Source organism: Trichechus manatus, unplaced genomic scaffold (genome assembly GCF_000243295.1).
Source record: "Trichechus manatus latirostris isolate Lorelei unplaced genomic scaffold, TriManLat1.0 scaffold00227, whole genome shotgun sequence".
Taxonomy (NCBI): Eukaryota; Metazoa; Chordata; class Mammalia; order Sirenia; family Trichechidae; genus Trichechus; species Trichechus manatus.
The window spans coordinates 1,598,509-1,618,008 of record NW_004444163.1 but is presented as its reverse complement, the minus strand read 5'-3'; the positions used below and the strand labels follow the sequence as shown (position 1 = coordinate 1,618,008).

Here is a 19,500-nt window from a genome sequence, read left to right as displayed (position 1 = left end):
GAGCTGCCACCATACCCCAGTGCTTGAGAAGCTTCTGGGTGTTGGTCTACCTCCTTCCCTGCACTGCTCTCAATATAAGGCATCTGACTATTGTCATATTGGAACTGACAGCCCCAAACTGTGTCAGAGTGACTCAGGTTCTTTCATTACAATGACAGTTAAGGAGCAAAGGAGGTTGGTATTCCCCTTGCCAAATGAGGTAAAGAAAGGAGAGAAGGGAGTCTATCAGTGCCTCCACAGCTGTGATAAAGTAAAGAATTAAGAGAGATGTACAAGCAAGATGTCAGAACAATTCCATATACTCAGACACTTCACCCATACACTGAAGCTTTGATGGAGCAGGCAGGAAGATGGAATTTTCTTTACCCATGTGATGCTGGGAGGGTCTCAGTTTAAAATAAAGGGCAGCAGCTGGTCGATTAGACTGTGTAGATGGCACAAGATTTCCTTGGGCTACAGTTGCTTAAATTCTTACCATAATGGTCTCATCTGGCTGCACATCAGACTTACTGATACAGCTTTATTAAAGTACAGGTTGCTGCCCTGCTGTGCATACACATACCCACTGAGTCACGGTAGTGGGGATCAGGGCCCAGGCACGTATGGGTTTTAGTGCTCCCCAGTGAGTCTGATGTACACAAGGGCTGAGATCGCTGTTTCAGAATGTGGGGCTCTAAATTACAGTAGGATGATGAGAGACATTTGGGAGTGAGAAGGATGCAAAAACTGTTAAAATCATATGATTTTTTTTTTTTTTTCTTTTTTTTTTTTTACTAACAACCAATTTGCTTTATTAGTGAATACAAAAATTGTCCTTTTCAAAAATAAGATTCTAATAGTAATATTTTGTTAAAAAATAAATAATCCAAAACAGGTGCTAAACTGAACAGATTGCTGTGTCAACAGGCACAAACCAGGATTGCACTGGGCAAACTGGGATGTAGGGTTACCCTATTTAAAAAAGCAAGAAAGCTAAAATTTAAATACACCCTCTTGACACTGCCCAGTGATGCAGGAGATGTTCATTGGATTTGCCTAATGACGAGTTTTGAATGGCAGTATTTATTAGGTTAAGCTTCTTGGAGGCCTCACTATTCAAAATAATTTAAACATGGCGTAAGTTGTCTCCCTACCTCTCAGCAACACCTCTTTCCGGCTTCTGTAGTTGTTGCAGGGCAGTGTTACACACAGAAATGTGACTTCTTGGCTCTCAGCTCTTCACATCTGGCAAGAATGGTTTCTTCTGAAATGGTTCTGTATTAATTCATCTTGCTAGAGTTGTTACTCAGGTGAAGTAGGGTTTGGAGACTGAAGAGGATAGAGTAGGGATAATGCCCATAAGGTTTCCTTGACCATTGAAAGCCACAGGCAAAGAGGTGAAGATAGTAAAACTCCTCCCTCTCATTCTTAAATTACCATGGAAAAGATTAAAGGCAAAAGGAATTTTTTATTTCTTTTCAACCAGAGAAATAGCTGGAAACAATGGTGCATAAATGGTACTGCATTACCCTATAACATATCTTTGGTGCCAACCATGCCTGTGACATTGTGACAAGCACAAAATTGTCAGGCTCCATTGCTGCCCAGAGGGATGAAAGCAATCTACCCCTAACTTATTGACTGCAAGCCTCTGGTATAAAACCAGATGTTCTTCCCACAAGATGTTTCTCCCAGGGAATGCAGTGTGCTCTGCCCAGCTTTCCTCACCATTCCACGACTGTGAGAATTTTTCACACCCCCTATTGAGCCCAAGGATGAAGTTCTAAGGTCCCCTGGCCAAAGCAGTTAACATCTTCCTTATCTTCCTCTGCAGTTCTTACTCAATCTTAAATACATCATCTTCTAACTCTCTCTCATTTGGTGATGGAATACTGGAGAGGCAGCAGTATGAAGATCAGGGACTGGGGGAGACGACTCCCCTCACTATCATCTGCCAGCCCATGCAGGTAAGGCTGCTCATTAGGGCCACATCCTCAACTCTGAGCACCTTTTATTAAATAGGAAGCATAACTCCTGCCATCCCCAAAGGGTCCTCTGTCTCTTGGGGAGACAGGACACAAGAATGCAAAAGATATACAGGAGTTCAAGGCTAGGAGGAGTCAGATGAGCGGCACTGACAATGAATTCTAGCTTTTGAGTCTAGGTTAATAAGAAAAGCTATTCCACAGAGAAAGGAGGACATTTCAACTATAAAGCAGAAAAAACATCCATAGGTTCTTGTGAAGATTAAAAGGAAATAATAAGAATAAGGCTCTTAGCACAGTACCTGGCATATAGTGAGTGCTCAACATGTGTTAGCTTTCCAAGAAAGTTGGAGATGGGAAGAGTAGGGGAGTAGTTGGTGAATAGTATAGTCAAAGACAAATAGAAAGTTCAAGCATATTGAGGATCAGAAGAGTCGACCACTTTGGCTGAACCCCAGAGTTGGTATCAGCAAACAAGAGAAGAAATGGGAAAAGACCAGGCCACCAATCCACATACTAACCTTGTCAAGAAAACTGAAAGCAAATGTAACGTGCTGGCTGCCATGAACCTGGCAGTGCTAAGGGAACTGGGAGTAGCTGACTCTATCAGACAGAAGGAATGTCGACAGAACTATAAAGATCCACCCATCAGTTACGGAAATCACAGTCCTCTGAACATGCCTTGACTAGACTTGCCTATTTCATCACCCATAGGTTGCAGTTGTCCTTTCTGAACCATTCCTGGGAATGCTAGCATGTATGTGGCCAGACAACAGTGCCTACACTGTGATTATAACAAGCAATACAGAACTCAGTTGCTGGAGGAGACCACTGGACTATGTGGTCTAACTACCACACGTTAGAGATGGTCTGGAGATACGCAAACTTCACAGATGAAGCAGACATATTTGTCATAATATTTATAATAAAAGAAATCCTTGCTCTCTCAAGAAGTTGATGAAGCATCCTTTTTGGGAAGGAAGCTGTCCCATTAGAAGGTTGTCTGCAGGTTAATGGCTAGTGTTACCTCTGAGCTGTAACTTAAGGGGTCTTCATGTTTCAGTATTGGCCAAATGCTATCTACTACAACAGCAATAATAAGACCATCTTTATAATCCTTCTTAGTTTGGAAAACACCTGCAGTGCATCACCTCATTTCAGCCTCAGAATGACTTATGAGGCCTGTAGGGTGAGTCTCACTATCCCCATTTTACAGATAGGCCAACTAAATCCCAGGTAGTTAAGGGGTGTGTCCAAGTCACACACTGGCAGAACTTGTACTAGAACTGAGCTCACTTGGCACCTGCCTCCAGGGTCTGTCTACTTTTCTATGTGTTTCCTCACTAATAGACTTTCTCATTCTGCAGCCTCTGAGAGTCAACAGCCAGCCTGGCCCTCAAAAGCGGTGCCTCTTTGTGTGTCGTCATGGTGAGAGAATGGATGTTGTATTTGGGAAGTACTGGCTATCACAGTGCTTTGATGCCAAAGGTGAGTAGCTGGCTGGCTTGCTCAGCACTGGCATACCAAGCGTGGCCTCTAGGGGCACAATTAAGCTGTATTTATCTAGATAGTCACTTATGGTTAAGTGTGCTGTGAACATCTCTGTAATCTGTTACATTGTCAATCTATCCTGAATGTCTTGAGTTTTAGGGGAGGGATAAGTGTTTTTGTCCCCATTCTATAAATTAGGACCAAGGAAGGCAGATCTCTTGTCACAGTTGAATGGCAGAGTCAGCAGAAGAGGCCGATGTCTGATTGCATGGCCAGAGTTCCTTCCATTAAATCACCCTGGCTCATTTTGATTCCATTTTCATTTGAGTAGCATGTTTAAGATAGGAGGCTTGCATATCAGAGAAGCCCACCTGCTTTAGAATGTCTGGTTGATACTTCCATTTAAAAACTATCTCTTGTCACTTTTGTCAACAGAATGGAACAGTGGATACCAAGACACTCTACCAAAGAAAGTGCCAGCCTCAATATTTTCCATCAGCCTCAGTCTCTTTAGCCAAGAAGGAATGGGATGCCAGGAGTCCTAAGGAAACAAGAAACTCATGTAGCCTTTATGTGACCTTTTTTTCCAGGCCGCTACATACGCACCAACCTGAACATGCCTCATAGCTTACCTCAGCGGAGTGGTGGTTTCCGGGAGTATGAGAAAGATGCCCCAATCACTGTGTTTGGATGTATGCAAGCAAGACTAGTGGGTAAGGGTCGTAGGGTGATGGCACAGCCTTTCCTAGCTATTTCTTCCAAAGACCAGTTCCAGTGGTATGCCAAGACACTTCCAGGGAGTTTCTATACCTTTCTACAAATAACATTTCCTCAGTTCATTTATTAGATAACTATTGAGTTGAGGATACTGTGCTTAGCACTGGGATGGTTAACCAAAGTGAAAAAGATGCAGTCCCTATCAAGAGGCTTATGATGCATTGATGAAAAAGGCCAGGCTTGGTTTACACTGGTGAGCAGACTGGTCAGCCTTCTAGTTCAAGATAGCAGCATCTGGCAACATAGCTGCAAAAAGAGCACAGTATGAAGAGAGAACCCTGGAGTGACTGAATTTATACAGGCCAATTGATGCTTTGAAGCTGCTCGGTTCTTAACAGGCCTATCCCATACCTGCCGTGCAAACAGCAGCCTTGTTCTGTTCAGTCACTTAACAAATATTTATTGATCAACGATTTTGTGCAAAGGGCAATTCTAGGTGTCAGGGATCCAAGCATGAGTCTCCACCTTCAGGGAGAAAAACATACAAATGGATAAATATCATATAATGTGGTATACTCAATAATAGAGCTATACACAGAGTACTGTTGGAGTACCAAAAAGGGGGGCAAATAAGAGAAGAGAGGAAGCTGAGACTGAAATGGTAGTTGGGCAAAGAAGGAGCAGGAGGGAGGAAAGGGAATTCTCAGTGGAAAGAACAATCTAAATAAAGTTGTAGAAGTGAGAAATAGCATTAAATGTACGGAAGGAAACAAGCTGTCTTGTTTCTAGAGCATAAATTGTGGAGCAGGGTAAGAGATGAGGCTGGAGAGGAGGATAAAGCCAAGTTCTTGACCACCACAGGAAGGTGTCTGGACTTTATCCAGTAGAGAAAGGAAATGGACACCATGAGAAATGCAATAAAGTATCAGGTGTTGGGAGTTATGTCTGGTGTCTAAGAACATGACAACTGAAATTTTGTTTAAAAAAAGAACAAAACCAAACTCCTTGCCATCAAGTCAATTCTGACTCATAGCGACCCTATAGGACAGAGTAGAACTGCCCCACAGTGTTTCCAAGGAGCGGCTGGTGGATTTGAACTGCCAACCTTTTGGTTAGCAACTGAGCTCTTGACTACTGAGCCACCAGGGCTCTGCGAAATTTTGTTTAGCACAGAAAAAAAATTAAAGTGTGCTCTAATTTTCACAGTATAAGCCCTCTCATTCTTTTCATAAAGCTCAAGTCAGAGCATTATGTCTCTAAGTCCCTCCTAGACAGACATTTTACTGCTTGGTAGCACGAGAGAGAAAGAAAGGAAAAGACAAGAAGGGGCCTGTCACTTGGCCACTTTCATAGAAACACTGATGGGGGGATTAGGTAGAAGCAAGGCTGAAACTACTGGCGCTGTGTGAATTCCCATCTGGGAAAGAAGGGTTTGCTGGGTCTGGCACCTCCTGCCACTTGAGGGTCGAGCTGAGGCTGAGTAAATCCAACGAATTCATTCTTTGGGTTTTCTCTGCAGGTGAGGCCTTATTAGAGAGTAACACCGTTATTGATCACGTCTATTGCTCCCCATCCCTGCGCTGTGTTCAGACAGCACACAACATCCTGAAAGGTAAGACTCTTAGGTCTTGACAAAGGTCAACCGAGTGTGTCTCTAGGCAGTTCTATACCTAAATTATCCTAGAGTCAGAGAACATTAGCCAATAGAACAGCTTTGAATCTGGAATGTTTCAGCAATGATTCTTCCAGAGAATGACTTTGCCAAGGTCCTAATATCATGCGCTGGCAGTATAAGCCAGATAAAACAGGAGATGCAGATAATTTTTTTCTTGAAAATTTAAAGCTCGCTTGGATGAATTGTAGGCTTGCAAAATATTGTTATATCTGGTGATAACTGAGACCAGCAGAGCATGATCCTTTTTTGCACTTGAACAGTTAAATTGTTTCCTCCTGCTTTGCCCTTTTGTTTGCCTCTTGTTTACAACAGTGATGGTGTTCCTAAGTGTCTGCAAAGACAAGTGTTTACATAACTAAAGAAGAAGTGTCATCCTTGCTTCTTTAGTTACATAATTGGAAAAGCTTGAAAAGCACCATTGCTATAAAGATACTTAACTTTCACGCTATAATCTGTGGAAGCTTGAGTTGCGGAGATTTCCGTTCTTATTTCACTGGAAGAAAACTGAAAGAAATTGAATTGGACTGTTTACTTCTATTTCAGAAATGTATGAGCCAGAAATAGAACAGCCAGCAAAGAATTTTACACTTTGAGTCTTCTATTCTTTAACCTTAAGTAAACCTTCTCTTCACTACCAGAGAGCATTGATGTATTAAATTTGTACAGAAAAACTTGGCTAAATGCAGTATAAAGAAAGTTAAACAGGGGGAGTCATTGTTTAGGAAGCAGTGAGTATCTGTTAATGGTGATGGAAAATTTGGCAATGGATACTGGTGATGGTTGCACAACATGACGAACGTAATTCATGTCACTGAATTGTACATGTAAAAAATGTTGAATTGGCAAATGTTGTATTATATATATTTTCACAACGATAAAAGGAAAAAGAGTTAAACAGGGACAGTTCTTACTGTGAGGGTAATTACAATACACTAAAACTTAGACTTTGGGCAGTGGTACTTGTAGATATTCAACACTGGATTTTCTGATAAGAAAATAATGTACATAAATTCAAATAAAATAAAAGCTATTGTAGAGAGTGACTGTTAAGAGAATTTCTGAAGTTTCCTGGTAGGATAGTGTCTTAGTCATCTACTGCTGCAACAACAGAAATACCACAAGTGGATGGCTTCACAATAAAGTAGGCTAAAAGTCCAAATTCAGGGCATCAGCTCCAGGGAAAGGCTTTGTCTGTCAGCCTTCTCATCAACGTTCCCCCAGAATAGGAGCTTCTCCGTGCAGGGATCCCGAGTCCAAAGAACACGCTCTGCTCCTGGCACTGCTTTCTTGGTAGTATGAGGTCCCCCTGTCTCTCTGCTCACTTCTCTCTTTTATATCTCAAGAGATTGCCTAAGGACACAATCCAATCATTAACATCATAGAGGAAGGATTTATAACATATAAGAAAATCACACAGTACCAAGAATCATGGCCCAGCCAAATTGACGTACACATTTTTGGGGGAACGTAATTCAATCCATGACAGATAGTCATGGAACTTACCTTAGAAAAATAAATTATGATAGTCACAGAACTGAATAAATCATATGGATAATGACCTGTGATTTTTTTCCTTAAATCAGATGCCACCTAAAGCTGGTATACAATATGGTGATATGGCCAGAGCATTAAATTCACATCGTATGTATGTGTAACACACACAAAGATTAAAAACCGTTGTTCAAAACTCACATGCTTCCACATTCCTTTAGCTGTAGATAGCATCTAGTAGAAAATGGAATAGCTCACCTCTCAGAATTTTTGAAACACTCGGCCTATAATTTATTTTCCACTGAGAACATTGTAGAATTTCCTTCATCTTCATTTTTTTTCTCTCTAAGGTTTACAACAAGAAAATCACTTGAAGATTCGTGTAGAGCCTGGCTTATTTGAGTGGACAAAATGGGTTGCTGGGACTATGTTACCCGCGTGGATACCTCCATCAGAGTTAGCTGCAGCCAACCTGAGTGTTGATACAACCTACAGGTAACCCTCTAAAACTGCCTCTGTCCTGAGGCTGATGTGGACATTCTTTTCTACACTATTTTCCAGCCCAGGCTAGTTAAGGCTTATCTCATAGGCAGTTGTCCATATTGGTGGAAGGCAAGCTGTAACTTGAGAAACTGAAACTGGAAAAAAGCCATCATTCACTGTAGTTAGCATTAGTGTGAATTATATTTTCCCACCACTGGATTTTATTGATTTTATTGTATGTATATCAATGTAATAATAAAACCACTTTGCATCACAGGAGCCTGTACCAGCTAACAGTAATGCAGTTCAGAAGCTTATTGGGAGATGAGTGAGATGACAATGTCTCACCTTGGATTGTCACTTTTAATTTAAAAGCATTTTAATTCTCTTTATTTTCTTCATTTATTATTGCCTCAACCCAACTATTTTCTGTATCTTAATTATGGTGGTGGTTACACAATGCTACACATGTGATAGAATTGCATAGAGTATATGTACGTACACACAAATGAATGCTTGTAAAGCTGGTGATGTCTGAGCAAGCCCTGTGGATTGTAACAGTGTCCATTTCTTGGTTATGCAAGATTTTATGAAAGATCCTACCATTGGGGAGGCTGGGTGAAGGGTACACAGCTCTTCCTTGTATGCTTTTTTGCAACCTCCTGTGAATCTGAAATTATTTTAAAATAAATGTTTAAAAAAAAAAAAGACATTAGGCTACCTTAACAATACAAAGCATTTTCAAAATATTTCTTGGCCAGTTGTCTCCTTCTTAAGAATGTTTTTCTCCCTCCCTGGGACACTTGGCTCCTAGTATTTACAAAGCTTGCCTATCAGTTCAATGGCTTGCCTAAAGTTATTCATTTAGTAGCCACTCATGACAATAATAACTAATCTTCATTGAGCCTTTTTTGTATGTGAAGTACTGTGTAGTCTGCTTTAGAGTCTTCTTTTTCCTTTGCTTTTGCTATTGGACCAGACTGTCTGCTCTGAGATTTAAAAAAAAAAAAAAAAGTTTATAAATTGGCCACAGGTGAATAATCCCCATGGACACATGAATAATTAGCTAATAATAATATGGTTAGATTAACTATCAGATATCCACTCGGGCATTTGTAAGGTGTCTTTGAGGAGAACAGATATTCACAACCATTATAGTGGGAAATTAAGTTCATGTTTCTTAGGGCAGAATTTGGAACATGTGACCAACATAAACAGAATTTTCTCCTGAATAATATTCCTTGAATTTCATTACCTACCCAAACCCCAGATGAAGCAATTTGAGTATCTGGCTAAGGTAGGAAAGAAAATCTTTTTTCCATATTCATTTTTCTTCTCTGCAAGTAAGACCTCCGATAACTCCATAAATTATCTAATGTCTACTGGAATGTGTAAGTTGGAAACAAAGAAGAAGGATCAGTAGTTGGAAAATACGGCCTTGGTGATAGAAACAATGCCAGAGATCGCATGATAGAATTTTGCAAGACCAATGATTTCTTCGTTGCAAATACCTTTATTCAACAACAAAAATGGTGACTATACATATGACCTCACTGGATGAAATACACAGGAATCAAATTGACTACATCTGTGGAAAGAAACAATGGAAAATATCATCAATCAGAACAAGGCCAGGGGCTGACTGTGGAACAGACCATCAGTTGCTCATATGCAAGTTCAAGTTGAAGCTGAAGAAAATTAGAACAAGTCCAGAAGAGCCAAAGTACGACCTTGAATATATCCTACCTGAATTTAGATACCATTTCAAGAATAGATTTGACGCATTGAATGCTAATGACCGAAGACCAGATGAGTTGTGGAATGATTTCAAGGCATGAAGAAAGCAAGAGGTCATTCAAAAGACAGGAAAGAAAAAAAAGACCAAAATGGATGTCAAAAGAGACTCTGAAACTTGTTCTTGAATGTCGAGTAGCTAAAACAAATGGAAGAAATGATGAAGTAAAAGAGCTGAAAAGAAGATTTCAAAGGGTGGCTCAAGAAGACGAAGTAAAGTATTATAATGACATGGGCGAAGACCTGGAGTTAGAAAACCAAAAGGGTTTTTCAGCATTTCTCAAGCTGAAAGACCTGAAGAAAAAATTCAAGGCTCAAGTTGCAGTATTGAAGGATTCTGTGGGCAAAATACTGAATGATGCAGGAAGCATCAAAAGAAGATGGAAGGAATACACAGAGTCACTGTACCAAAAAGAATTGGTTGATGTTCAGTTATTTCAGGAGGTAGCATATGAGCAAGAACATACGGTACTAAGAAAGAAGTCCAAGCTGCACTGAAGACATTGATGAAAAACAAGGCCCCAGGAATTAATGGAATACCAACTGGGATGTTTCAACAAATGGATGCAGTACTGGAAGTGCTCACTCATCTATGCCAAGAAATTTGGAAGACAGCTACTGGGCCAACTGACTGGAAGAGATCCATATTTATGCATATTCCAAAGAAAGGTGATTCAACCGAGTGCGGAAATTATCGAGTAATATCACATGAAAGTAAAATTTTGCTGAAGATCATTCAAAAGCAGTTGCAGCAGTACATCAGCAGGGAACTGCCAGGAATTCGAGCAGGATTCAGAAAAGGACGTGGAACCAGGGATATCATTGCTGATGTCAGCTGGATCTTGGCTGAAAGCAGAGAATACCAGAAAGACATTTACCTATGTTTTATTGACTATGCAAAGGCATGCAACTGTGTGGATTATAACAAATTGTGGACAACACTGCAAAGAACAGGAATTCCAGAGCACTTAATTGTGCTCATAAGGAACCTATACATAGACCAAGAGGCAGTCATTTGCTTAGAACAAGGGGATACTACATGGTTAAAAATCAAGAAAGGTGTGTGTCAGGGTTGTATCCTTTCACCATACTTATTCGATGTGTATGCTGAGCAAAATAATCTGAGAAGCTGGACTATATGAAGAAGAACAGGACATCAGGATTGGAGAAAGACTCATTGACAACCTGCATTATGCAGATGACACAACCTTCCTTGCCGAAAGTGAAGAGAACTTGAAGCGCTTACTGATGAAGATCAAAGTCTACAGCCTTCAGTATGGATTACACCTCAACATAAAGAAAACAAAAATCCTCACAATTGGACAATAAGCAGCATCATGATAAACAGAGAAAAGATTGAATTTGTCAAGTGTCCCCCAAAAAATATGTGTATCAATTTGAGTGGGCCATGATCCCCAGTATTGTTTGGTTGTCCTTCATTTTATGATTGTAATTTTATGTTAAAGAGGATTAGGGTGGGATTGTAATACCCCTACTAAGGTCACATCCCTGATCCAATGTAAAGGGAGTTTCCCTGGGGTGTGGCCTGCACCACCTTTTATCTCTCAGGAGATAAAAAGGAAAGGGAAGCTAGCAGAGAGGGGGCACCTCATACCACCAAGAAAGCAGTGCCTAGAGCAGAACGTGTCCTTTGGACCTGAGGTTCCTGCACTGAGATGCTCTCAGACCAAGGGAAGACTGATGACAAGGACCTTCCTCCAGAGCCGAGAAGAGAAAGGCTTCCCCTGGAGCTGATGCCTTCAATTTGGACTTGTAGCCTACTAGACAGTGGAGAATAAATTTCTCTTTGTTAAAGCCATCCACTTGTGGTATTTCTGTTATGGCAGCACTAGATGACCAAGACAGGGGTGATTTGCAATTACGAATTAACTCCCAATCCATTAGACAGAGGGGACTGGGAATTGAAGATGGTCAGCAGGTCACCAGGACGGGTCCTTAAGAAGGGCTCATCCTCTTATGAACCTTTGTACATTGTCTTCTAATGATTGTTTACCTGAACAGCCTGACACCACCCTCACCCCAACACACAGAAGCTCTTCAAGCACAGAAATTGGGTTTTCTTTATCTTCAGGCCTCTAGCCTTCTCCCAGGGCAGGTATGTGGTCTGTGTTCAAAATAAGAAAGAAAGAAAAGGCAAAGAATCGTGAAGATTTCATAAGCTTATAAAAGACTGAATGTCTGCTTCTAAAACCTACGCTTATAGCATAGCATGTGTATGGCGACTTAAGAGAGGCTTGGGAAATCTCTGGTGGCCTAAATAGATAAGGAGATCTGCTTTGCTTCCTGTAGCTATGCGACCTAGAACAAGTCTAAGACGTGGGAGCTGTCAATAACCACTGGTCAATAAGATTAGTTAAGAAATTTGTATGTTTCATTTTTCAGGGGGTCACTGTGACATCATGGACACACAGCTTTTGTCTCTGTACATTTCAACTCCACATCCATGTCCTGGAAATAATCTTTCCTGTACCCACCTTCTTACTAGGGAATAGACAAACAGAATCATGGATACTGTAGAAGGGTCTTGAAATAAAAGTTTAGAGTAATAATTATCATTTGGTTTATCCCAGGATCAAAATGTTTTCATTCCCTTTGTTCATTTTTCTATTTTCTATTACAGACCTCACATTCCAGTCAGCAAATTGGTGGTTTCAGAATCCTACGACACTTACATCAGTAGAAGTTTCCAAGTAACAAAAGAAATAATCAGTGAATGTAAAAGTAAAGGTAGGTAGTATTTTTTTGGACTCCACATCTAACTATATAATAATTTCTCCATCATGGTCAGTAAGCAATTCAAGATGTTTCCACTTGCTTTGTTAGACTTGCTTAATAGGAAAGAAAAGTCTCTTCAGATTCTCTTATAGATACTTTCGTGTTAAATTTGTAATATTTTCTCAGTACCTAAAAAAAAAAAAACAGTTACCATTGAGTCAACTGTGACTCATGGCAAACCTCATGTGTATCAGAGTAGAACTGTGCTCCATAGGGTTGGCAATGGCTGATTTTTCAGGAGTAGATCAAAAATGTCAGATAATTTCACAGGTATACACCGGACTTGGTTACGACCCTATACTATGTAACTTTGACTTCAACATTGCAGCTATTCATCTTGCATCCTGTGAAGGAGGTTCCCTATTTCAATTTTTAGAAGCTCTCTAGCATAACACTGTTTCTCCTGCAGTTTGATCCAGATGTATGGGAACCTACATGCAAACATACGTACACAAGCACACATACCATTCACTGCTACCGCCAACCAAGAACAGTGTTCTGTGAGGCTCAGATCTGTCATCTGTTGAAGTTTCTAAACATTGAATGCAAATATTTAATGATAAGAAGGATGGTTCACTGTTCACCAGTGATTCCTTGGAAACCCTATGGGGCAGTTCTACTCTGTCCTGTAGGGTCGTTATGAGTCAGAATCAACTTGATGGCAACGGGTTTGGTTTTGGTTTAGGACTGTTTACTGTAAATTTTTAAGTAAAAAAGGCGGATTTTACAAAAGAGAATGCACATTTTAATATCTTATTTTTTAACTTAAAGTATTAATATTCATAGAACAAAGACTAGAATGATATACACCAAAGTGTTAACAGTGGTTAGTCCTGGGCAGCGGCATTGTGGGTAATTTCTCCCTTCTGGTTACCACACATAAGTCACTCTCTTCATCACTACCCCACGCTTCCCACCATAAAGATACATAGCATGTCCTATCAATCAGAAAGCTCAAATGCTCAAAACTCTATAGTGGCAACATTTAAAAGTATACTAGAAGAGGTAGCACCACCATCCATCTGTCAGTTTGTCATACTGTAGTGGCTTGTCTGCTGCTATGATGCTGGAAGCTACACCACTGGTATTTCAAACACCATCAGGGTCACCCATGGTGGACAAGTTTAAGCAGAGTTTCTAGACTAAGACAGACTAGGAAGAAAGGCCTGACCATCTCTTCCAAAAATTAGTCAATGAATCACAATAGAATATAGTCCAATATAGTGCTGGAAGATGAATCCCCTAGGTTGGAAGGCACTCAGAATACATAGTGGCTGCAACAATGGACTCAGGTATACCAAGGATCATGAAGATGGCACCAAACCAGGCAATATTTGTTTCATTCTTTCTACATGAGGTTACCATGAGTCAGAGCCAACTTGACAGCAACTGACAACAACAACAAGCACAAAGGAACCCTGTGGAGATAGAATAGTTCAGTATCTTGATTGTGGTGGTGGTTACACAAAGCCACAAATATGATAGAACTATATACCCACATACATACATAAAACTATATACCCACATACATACAAATGAATGCTTGTGAAACTAGTGAAGCCTGAGCAAGCTCTGTGGCTTGTACCAACGTCCATTTACTGGTTTTGATAGTGTTCCACAGGTATGTAAGATGTTACCATTGAGGAGGCTGGGTGAAGGGTACAGGGGACTTCCCTATGTTTTTGTTTTTGTTTTGTTTTGTTTTGTTTGCACCATCCTATGAATCTATATTTTAGGATAAAAAGTAAAAAAATAAAATAAAAGATGTTAGGTTACCTTAACAATACCAAGCTTTTTCAAAATATTGCTTGGCCAGATTGTCTCCTTCTTGAGAATCTTCTCCCCTTCCTGGAACACTTGGCTTCCAGTATTTACAAAGTTTGCATATGTCTTTATAAAAACTTTCTTCACAGTTCTTGCTTCCCCTCCCCCGCCCCAACTAGGAAATAACATCCTGATTGTGGCCCACGCATCTTCCCTCGAAGCATGTACCTGCCAACTTCAGGGTCTGTCGCCTCAGAACTCCAAGGACTTTGTACAAATGGTCCGAAAGGTAACTCATACTTGCATTAAAGGGGCCCGGTGTGCCTCGTAGTTTTGTAACAGTTCAATGACTGGCTGGATAGGAAAGTTCTTTGAAGCATGCATTTACTATAAGCTGGAAGATTCATTCATTGATTCGTTCATCCAAGATATCTGGAATGATACTTTGTGTGAAGCATTTTATTGGGTCCGGGTAAGAGAAAAAGTTGTGTCAGAGCTAGCTCCTAGCTTCTAAGAGCTAAAATTTAGGAAGTCACTAAGAATTAGAAGCAGATGGTCTGAATTTCCCAGAGCAATGCTGGATTGGATAGAGAGGGGTAAGTGGGCCAAAACACAGCATCTGAAAGCTCATTGAGAAGAGAGGTCCTGGCAGGTAGGCCAAAGGAAGCAGCAGTTTACAGCGATTGGGCTAAAAGGCAACCCCAGGAACAAGGCAGTGAGACAGAAAACCCATGAGGCTGATGGACACATCTGGGCTGCTCCTCTCGTGCCTGTGGACGAGGGTTTCTGGTTGCCGCCCTCCCACACACTTCCCTCCAGATCCAGGCTGTTCTTCCTTTCTCTGCCCTCAGAGAACCTGGCTCAAACTCAGTTGCAATTCCTTTCTCATTTTTTAAAAGCTTATTTATGTGTCTGTCCTTCCCATCCATGAGTAAGCTGCTTGAGGACCGAGATTTTGGTCTTGTTTATGAATGCAACTCAGGGGTCTCACTAAATACACACAAAAGAAATTTTGAAATGCCCTCACTCCTGAAATTAGGAAGGGTGCAGCTTCAGCTCTGAAAGAGAGCAGAGTCGTGTACAAAAAAAGATGACAAAGCAGAAGTGAATCAAATTTTTAAAACTTGAATAATCTTTCCATTGTCTAAGTATAATTTCAGAAATGTTGGTGCTGCCACATTTTTTAACTTGACTTGCAATTAGGAGTTAACTCCCAAGCCCTTAGCATTCCACATTATTGTTCTCTTTTCCCACACCCTATTAAGAAGCAATCTATAAACAATTAATTGCACTAGGGGAGATCACCATTTCCTGGATCTTTCTGAAGAATCTTCTTGCAATGTAAAAACTCTTCCTTCTAATTTATTGGTTTTGTCTGTTTCATTTTCTTTATTGATTTTTGAAGATGATGCATATCTACCGAGGTCCTATTCATGTCTAAGTGTTATTCTCTAGGGCCACCTGAATGTCTTTGTTGTCTAGGTCAAAGTTAAAGCATTTTATTTTCCTTTTCTTTTCTGCAGATTCCATACTTGGGGTTTTGTTCCTGTGAAGAATTCGGAGAAACTGGGATATGGCAGCTAACAGATCCACCCATCCTTCCTCTTACCCATGGACCAACTGGAGGCTTCAACTGGAGAGAGACTTTACTACAAGAATAAGCCACATGAGTGAACGAGAAGAAAAGACCTTTAAAAGCCTTTGGAGAAGTGTCTTTTTTTTGAGTTTAGTAACAGTGGGAAAATCCACAGCACATTCTAAGCACACAGCTCAGAATAATTTAGCGTATCTCCTTTCATGCTTAAAGTTAGTATGATGAGACCGTGTGAATGAAAGAAAGACTTGCTTCAGGGATGAAATTCTCTCTGGACTCTCGCCTAGCTAACAAGGCTTTGGAGAATGATCTTCCTAAATCAGGCACCTACAACAGCAGAGGAAGTTTTGCCTCCTTCCTTCTAGGTATGGCTAAGGAGCCTCACCCCTCCAAAGCAAACTGCCAGCCCACCCTGAGGAAGGCTGCAAGCGTAAAGAGTCTGCCCAGAATCCAGCTGGGGGACTTTGAGCTGCCAGTTTGGGGTTGGGATTTTCTGTTTTAACTTCATTTTTCAATTAGGCAAAGCAAAGCTGAGGAATCCTTTTAAGGTTATTAGAAAATATGCCCCCACAGAGAGTAGTTGTTAGGTTACTCATTACATTCTACCCTCAATATGACCCCTACACCAGTGTTGCTGGCTCAAGACCCCTGTTTGAGGGCTCTAACATTTACCTGGTACCACCATGTTTTCTCTAGAGCAGCTGGCCCTCCCTGCTATAGCCCTTCCTGCTTTATTTCTATCTGTGAAATGGGAAGACCAAGAATTGCTCTCCAGAGCACTTTTGGATACTCAGGAGGACCATAAGAAGTATTCACTTGTAAAAGTGTTACACTTGTAATTGTGAAGTATCCAATTGCAGACACAAAGAACTTGCACAGTATAATGCCGCTTGGAATTATCTGTGTTGTAGTCTAATGAGCCAGAGCACTTCTAAATCACCGTGATTTGCTTGTCTTTGTCCCTAGAGTCTAGACTGTGTTTAACTAGTTTATGATGTTGACATTTGGAAGGGATGTATGTTAGATATTATATTTGCATCAGCAAGAAGTACATTCTGTGCAATATGTACATCTTTACAAACCATACCAGGTGTCAGGTGGTTGTACACTTCTAGTACATGTCTAACATAACCAAACATCAACAAATACATCAGTTATACCAGGGGTGTATCATGAAGTCAGGGAACTAATTTAAATGATGACACTCACGACTGCACTGCGACCTGTGCTGTCGTGTTCTTTGTTTGTTTTTCTACGATAATTTAAAATATGTAGGTAGGGCTTCTTAAGGAAAAGTAGGAGAACCACATCCTGTGGTTTCTCAACCCACATGCTTCCTACATTTAGAGGGAGTTTATTTAAAAGAAAATAAATGACAATCAAACCAAAAACATCAGTTATCAATGTCTTTTTAATTGTGTGACTAGCTTACTGTTGAGTGCTGCCAATTCACAAACAATGCGTCTGGAATGGTATAGTTCACTATGTAGAATATGTATGCAGAGTGAAATCCCAGCCATGTAAAGAGGACATGAGTTAGTGTACAACAAATCTATAAGCATTGTGGCATTGAATAGGCTTCAAGCCCCAGATGCATAAAACATATGGTTCCTAAAAATAGGTCTATGCTCCTATTTGAAACTGGAATTTGATAGCCCCTGGAAACAAGGGGGAAGTGATAGGATGCTGGCTATGCATGTTAATCAGCAAGAGGACTACAGTCTTGCTTCTTATTAAGTAACTTAGAAAAATGTCATGAATTTTATGTTTTAAGAAAAACATCTTGAGTTCTTTTAGCATTGCAGAAATACTCATCCAACTTCTGGGTATAGAAATAATCTTGCAAAGACATCATTCATTGACATAAATGTTTTACCTTTAACCTTATGGGGAGGGGATCTACTTACTTCATAAAGGTTTTCAGAGAAAAGTCATACGGCAGCTAATATAATGTCACTGCCGTTCATTCTTATGGTTGCTATTGCTGTTAGGTGCCGTCAAGTCAGTTCCAACTCATAGCAACCCTATGTACAACAAAACAAAGTGCTGTGTGGCCCTGAAACGAAGTAAATTCACTGTTTAATCAGATCTATCATGTTTATTAGAAATTCTCCCTAAAATTTTATGGGCTTAGAATGGTTGAAATAATGCTTGAATACCTCTCATCAGATTTCCTTGAAAACTATAGCAGTGGGTTTTGGGCTGTGCCTCTATTTGTATAAAACAGAGTTCAGAAAAGGCTACCCTGTCCGTCTCGCTCGGTTGTCTCAGTCCTGTGATGACCTTCTAAATTAGTTTGGCTGGGCTACGATCCTTTGTCCTTAGTCCAATATAGACACAGTCTTTAGGTTGTAATCTGTACAAGCAAAAAGAAGCAGAGATCTGAAATAATATTTGAAGAAGTTAGGTGGAAAACCCTGATGTACGAGAGTTCATTCCTCTGCTTTAACTGTCTGAATTACTTATCAAAATGGCCTGGATGATCTGAATTCACAGTATATTCTTATTTCATACTTATCTGTTTAGGAAACTAAACTTGGACTCCAGCTGAGAAAATCTTTGGAAATTGTGTTGAATTTATGTGTAGTAAAAGAAACAACAGCATTACCTGATTTCCTATTCATCCCAAAATTTAAGGTTGATACAACAGTCTGAAGTAGAGGCTAGTTGTTTTTCATCTGTGGCTGGATGCTTATTAAAAACAAATAGGGTTGAAAAAAAAAAAAAGAACAAATAGGGGTTAGAAGGAGGAAGGAAAGAAGAGAGGGAAGGAGGGAGGGAAAAAGTAGCATCTATCTAGCCAGATAAGAACCAAGTGATTTCTTGCAGAGAGGAATTTTTTTTTTTTTTTTTTTAATGTAGAAAGTTATCTGAAATGAACTAGGTGAAATGAAATTAACTACAAGATTTAATCTGGGGTTGACGGTCTGCAACCGTTTCCTACTTGTATAAGTATGCCACATGGATACCCTAATGCCCCGGTATTATTCACAGATAGGACTTTGTCTTCCGTGATTTTAAAATGCCACATCTATTCCTCTGTGGGTGGAATAATTGGCACATTTTAATGCACAAGCTGAGGTTTCATTTTCCCAGGGTGTCTACACCACCACTGCTCTGGTAGCTAGGAGCTTATTGCTTCAACCCAGTACGGGGTTGAGAATACAGTGTTTTCCATTACATTTAGATTCATAGAATCTGAATGGCTGATTAAATGGCCATCTGATGGCTGAAAGAGGGGGGTATTTTTCACCCTGTAGTGAAAGACTTGGAGGACTTTCTAGTCTTTATTTTAATTATACTTTAACCAAAGAATTATTTTAAGATAACCTTATATTTGAAAGATGATTTTACAAAAAATAAAAATAAAAAACACAGTCTTCTGGAGTGATGTTGGTTTGGTAAATATCATTGATAATTTTCTCACATTTTAGGCCGATGTGCTCATTTTTGTGTAAGTGGTATATGGAATGCATACTGACTGTCATCTAATTGTGCTTAGCATTATCATAAATGTGTCTTTTCCTCACAACCAGCTGTATTCGTATTAAAATGAAACCTCTTATTTCAATCACCTAGTGTCACTGGCAACTAATTGAACAGCTATAGTCAGAGAAGATCCTGTCTCACTGCCTTTGTAGAAAGGCTCCCTGCATGGTAAAACAGGAAGGCATTCCTGTGTAACCTAGGCACTCTGCAACTCCAGCGTATAATTTAAAAGCAGTGATGAA

General features: G+C 40.1%; 1 protein-coding gene across 2 annotated transcripts in view; it reads left to right on the top strand.

The window, feature by feature from the left end:
* UBASH3B (ubiquitin associated and SH3 domain containing B) overlaps positions 1-18,590 on the top strand; it is a 33,413-nt gene extending 14,823 nt beyond the window's left edge. The window contains exons 5-12 of one of the 2 annotated variants that reach the window (XM_023742974.1): positions 1,814-1,946; positions 3,332-3,452; positions 4,046-4,168; positions 5,692-5,784; positions 7,689-7,833; positions 12,257-12,363; positions 14,355-14,464; positions 15,699-18,590. In XM_023742974.1, the coding sequence (XP_023598742.1) occupies positions 1,814-1,946; positions 3,332-3,452; positions 4,046-4,168; positions 5,692-5,784; positions 7,689-7,833; positions 12,257-12,363; positions 14,355-14,464; positions 15,699-15,836 (970 nt within the window). In that variant the 3' untranslated portion in view covers positions 15,837-18,590. The remainder of the gene's footprint in view (positions 1-1,813; positions 1,947-3,331; positions 3,453-4,045; positions 4,169-5,691; positions 5,785-7,688; positions 7,834-12,256; positions 12,364-14,354; positions 14,465-15,698) is intronic. The other variant, XM_023742975.1, reaches the window with a different exon arrangement.
* The last annotated feature ends 910 nt before the right edge of the window (positions 18,591-19,500 follow it).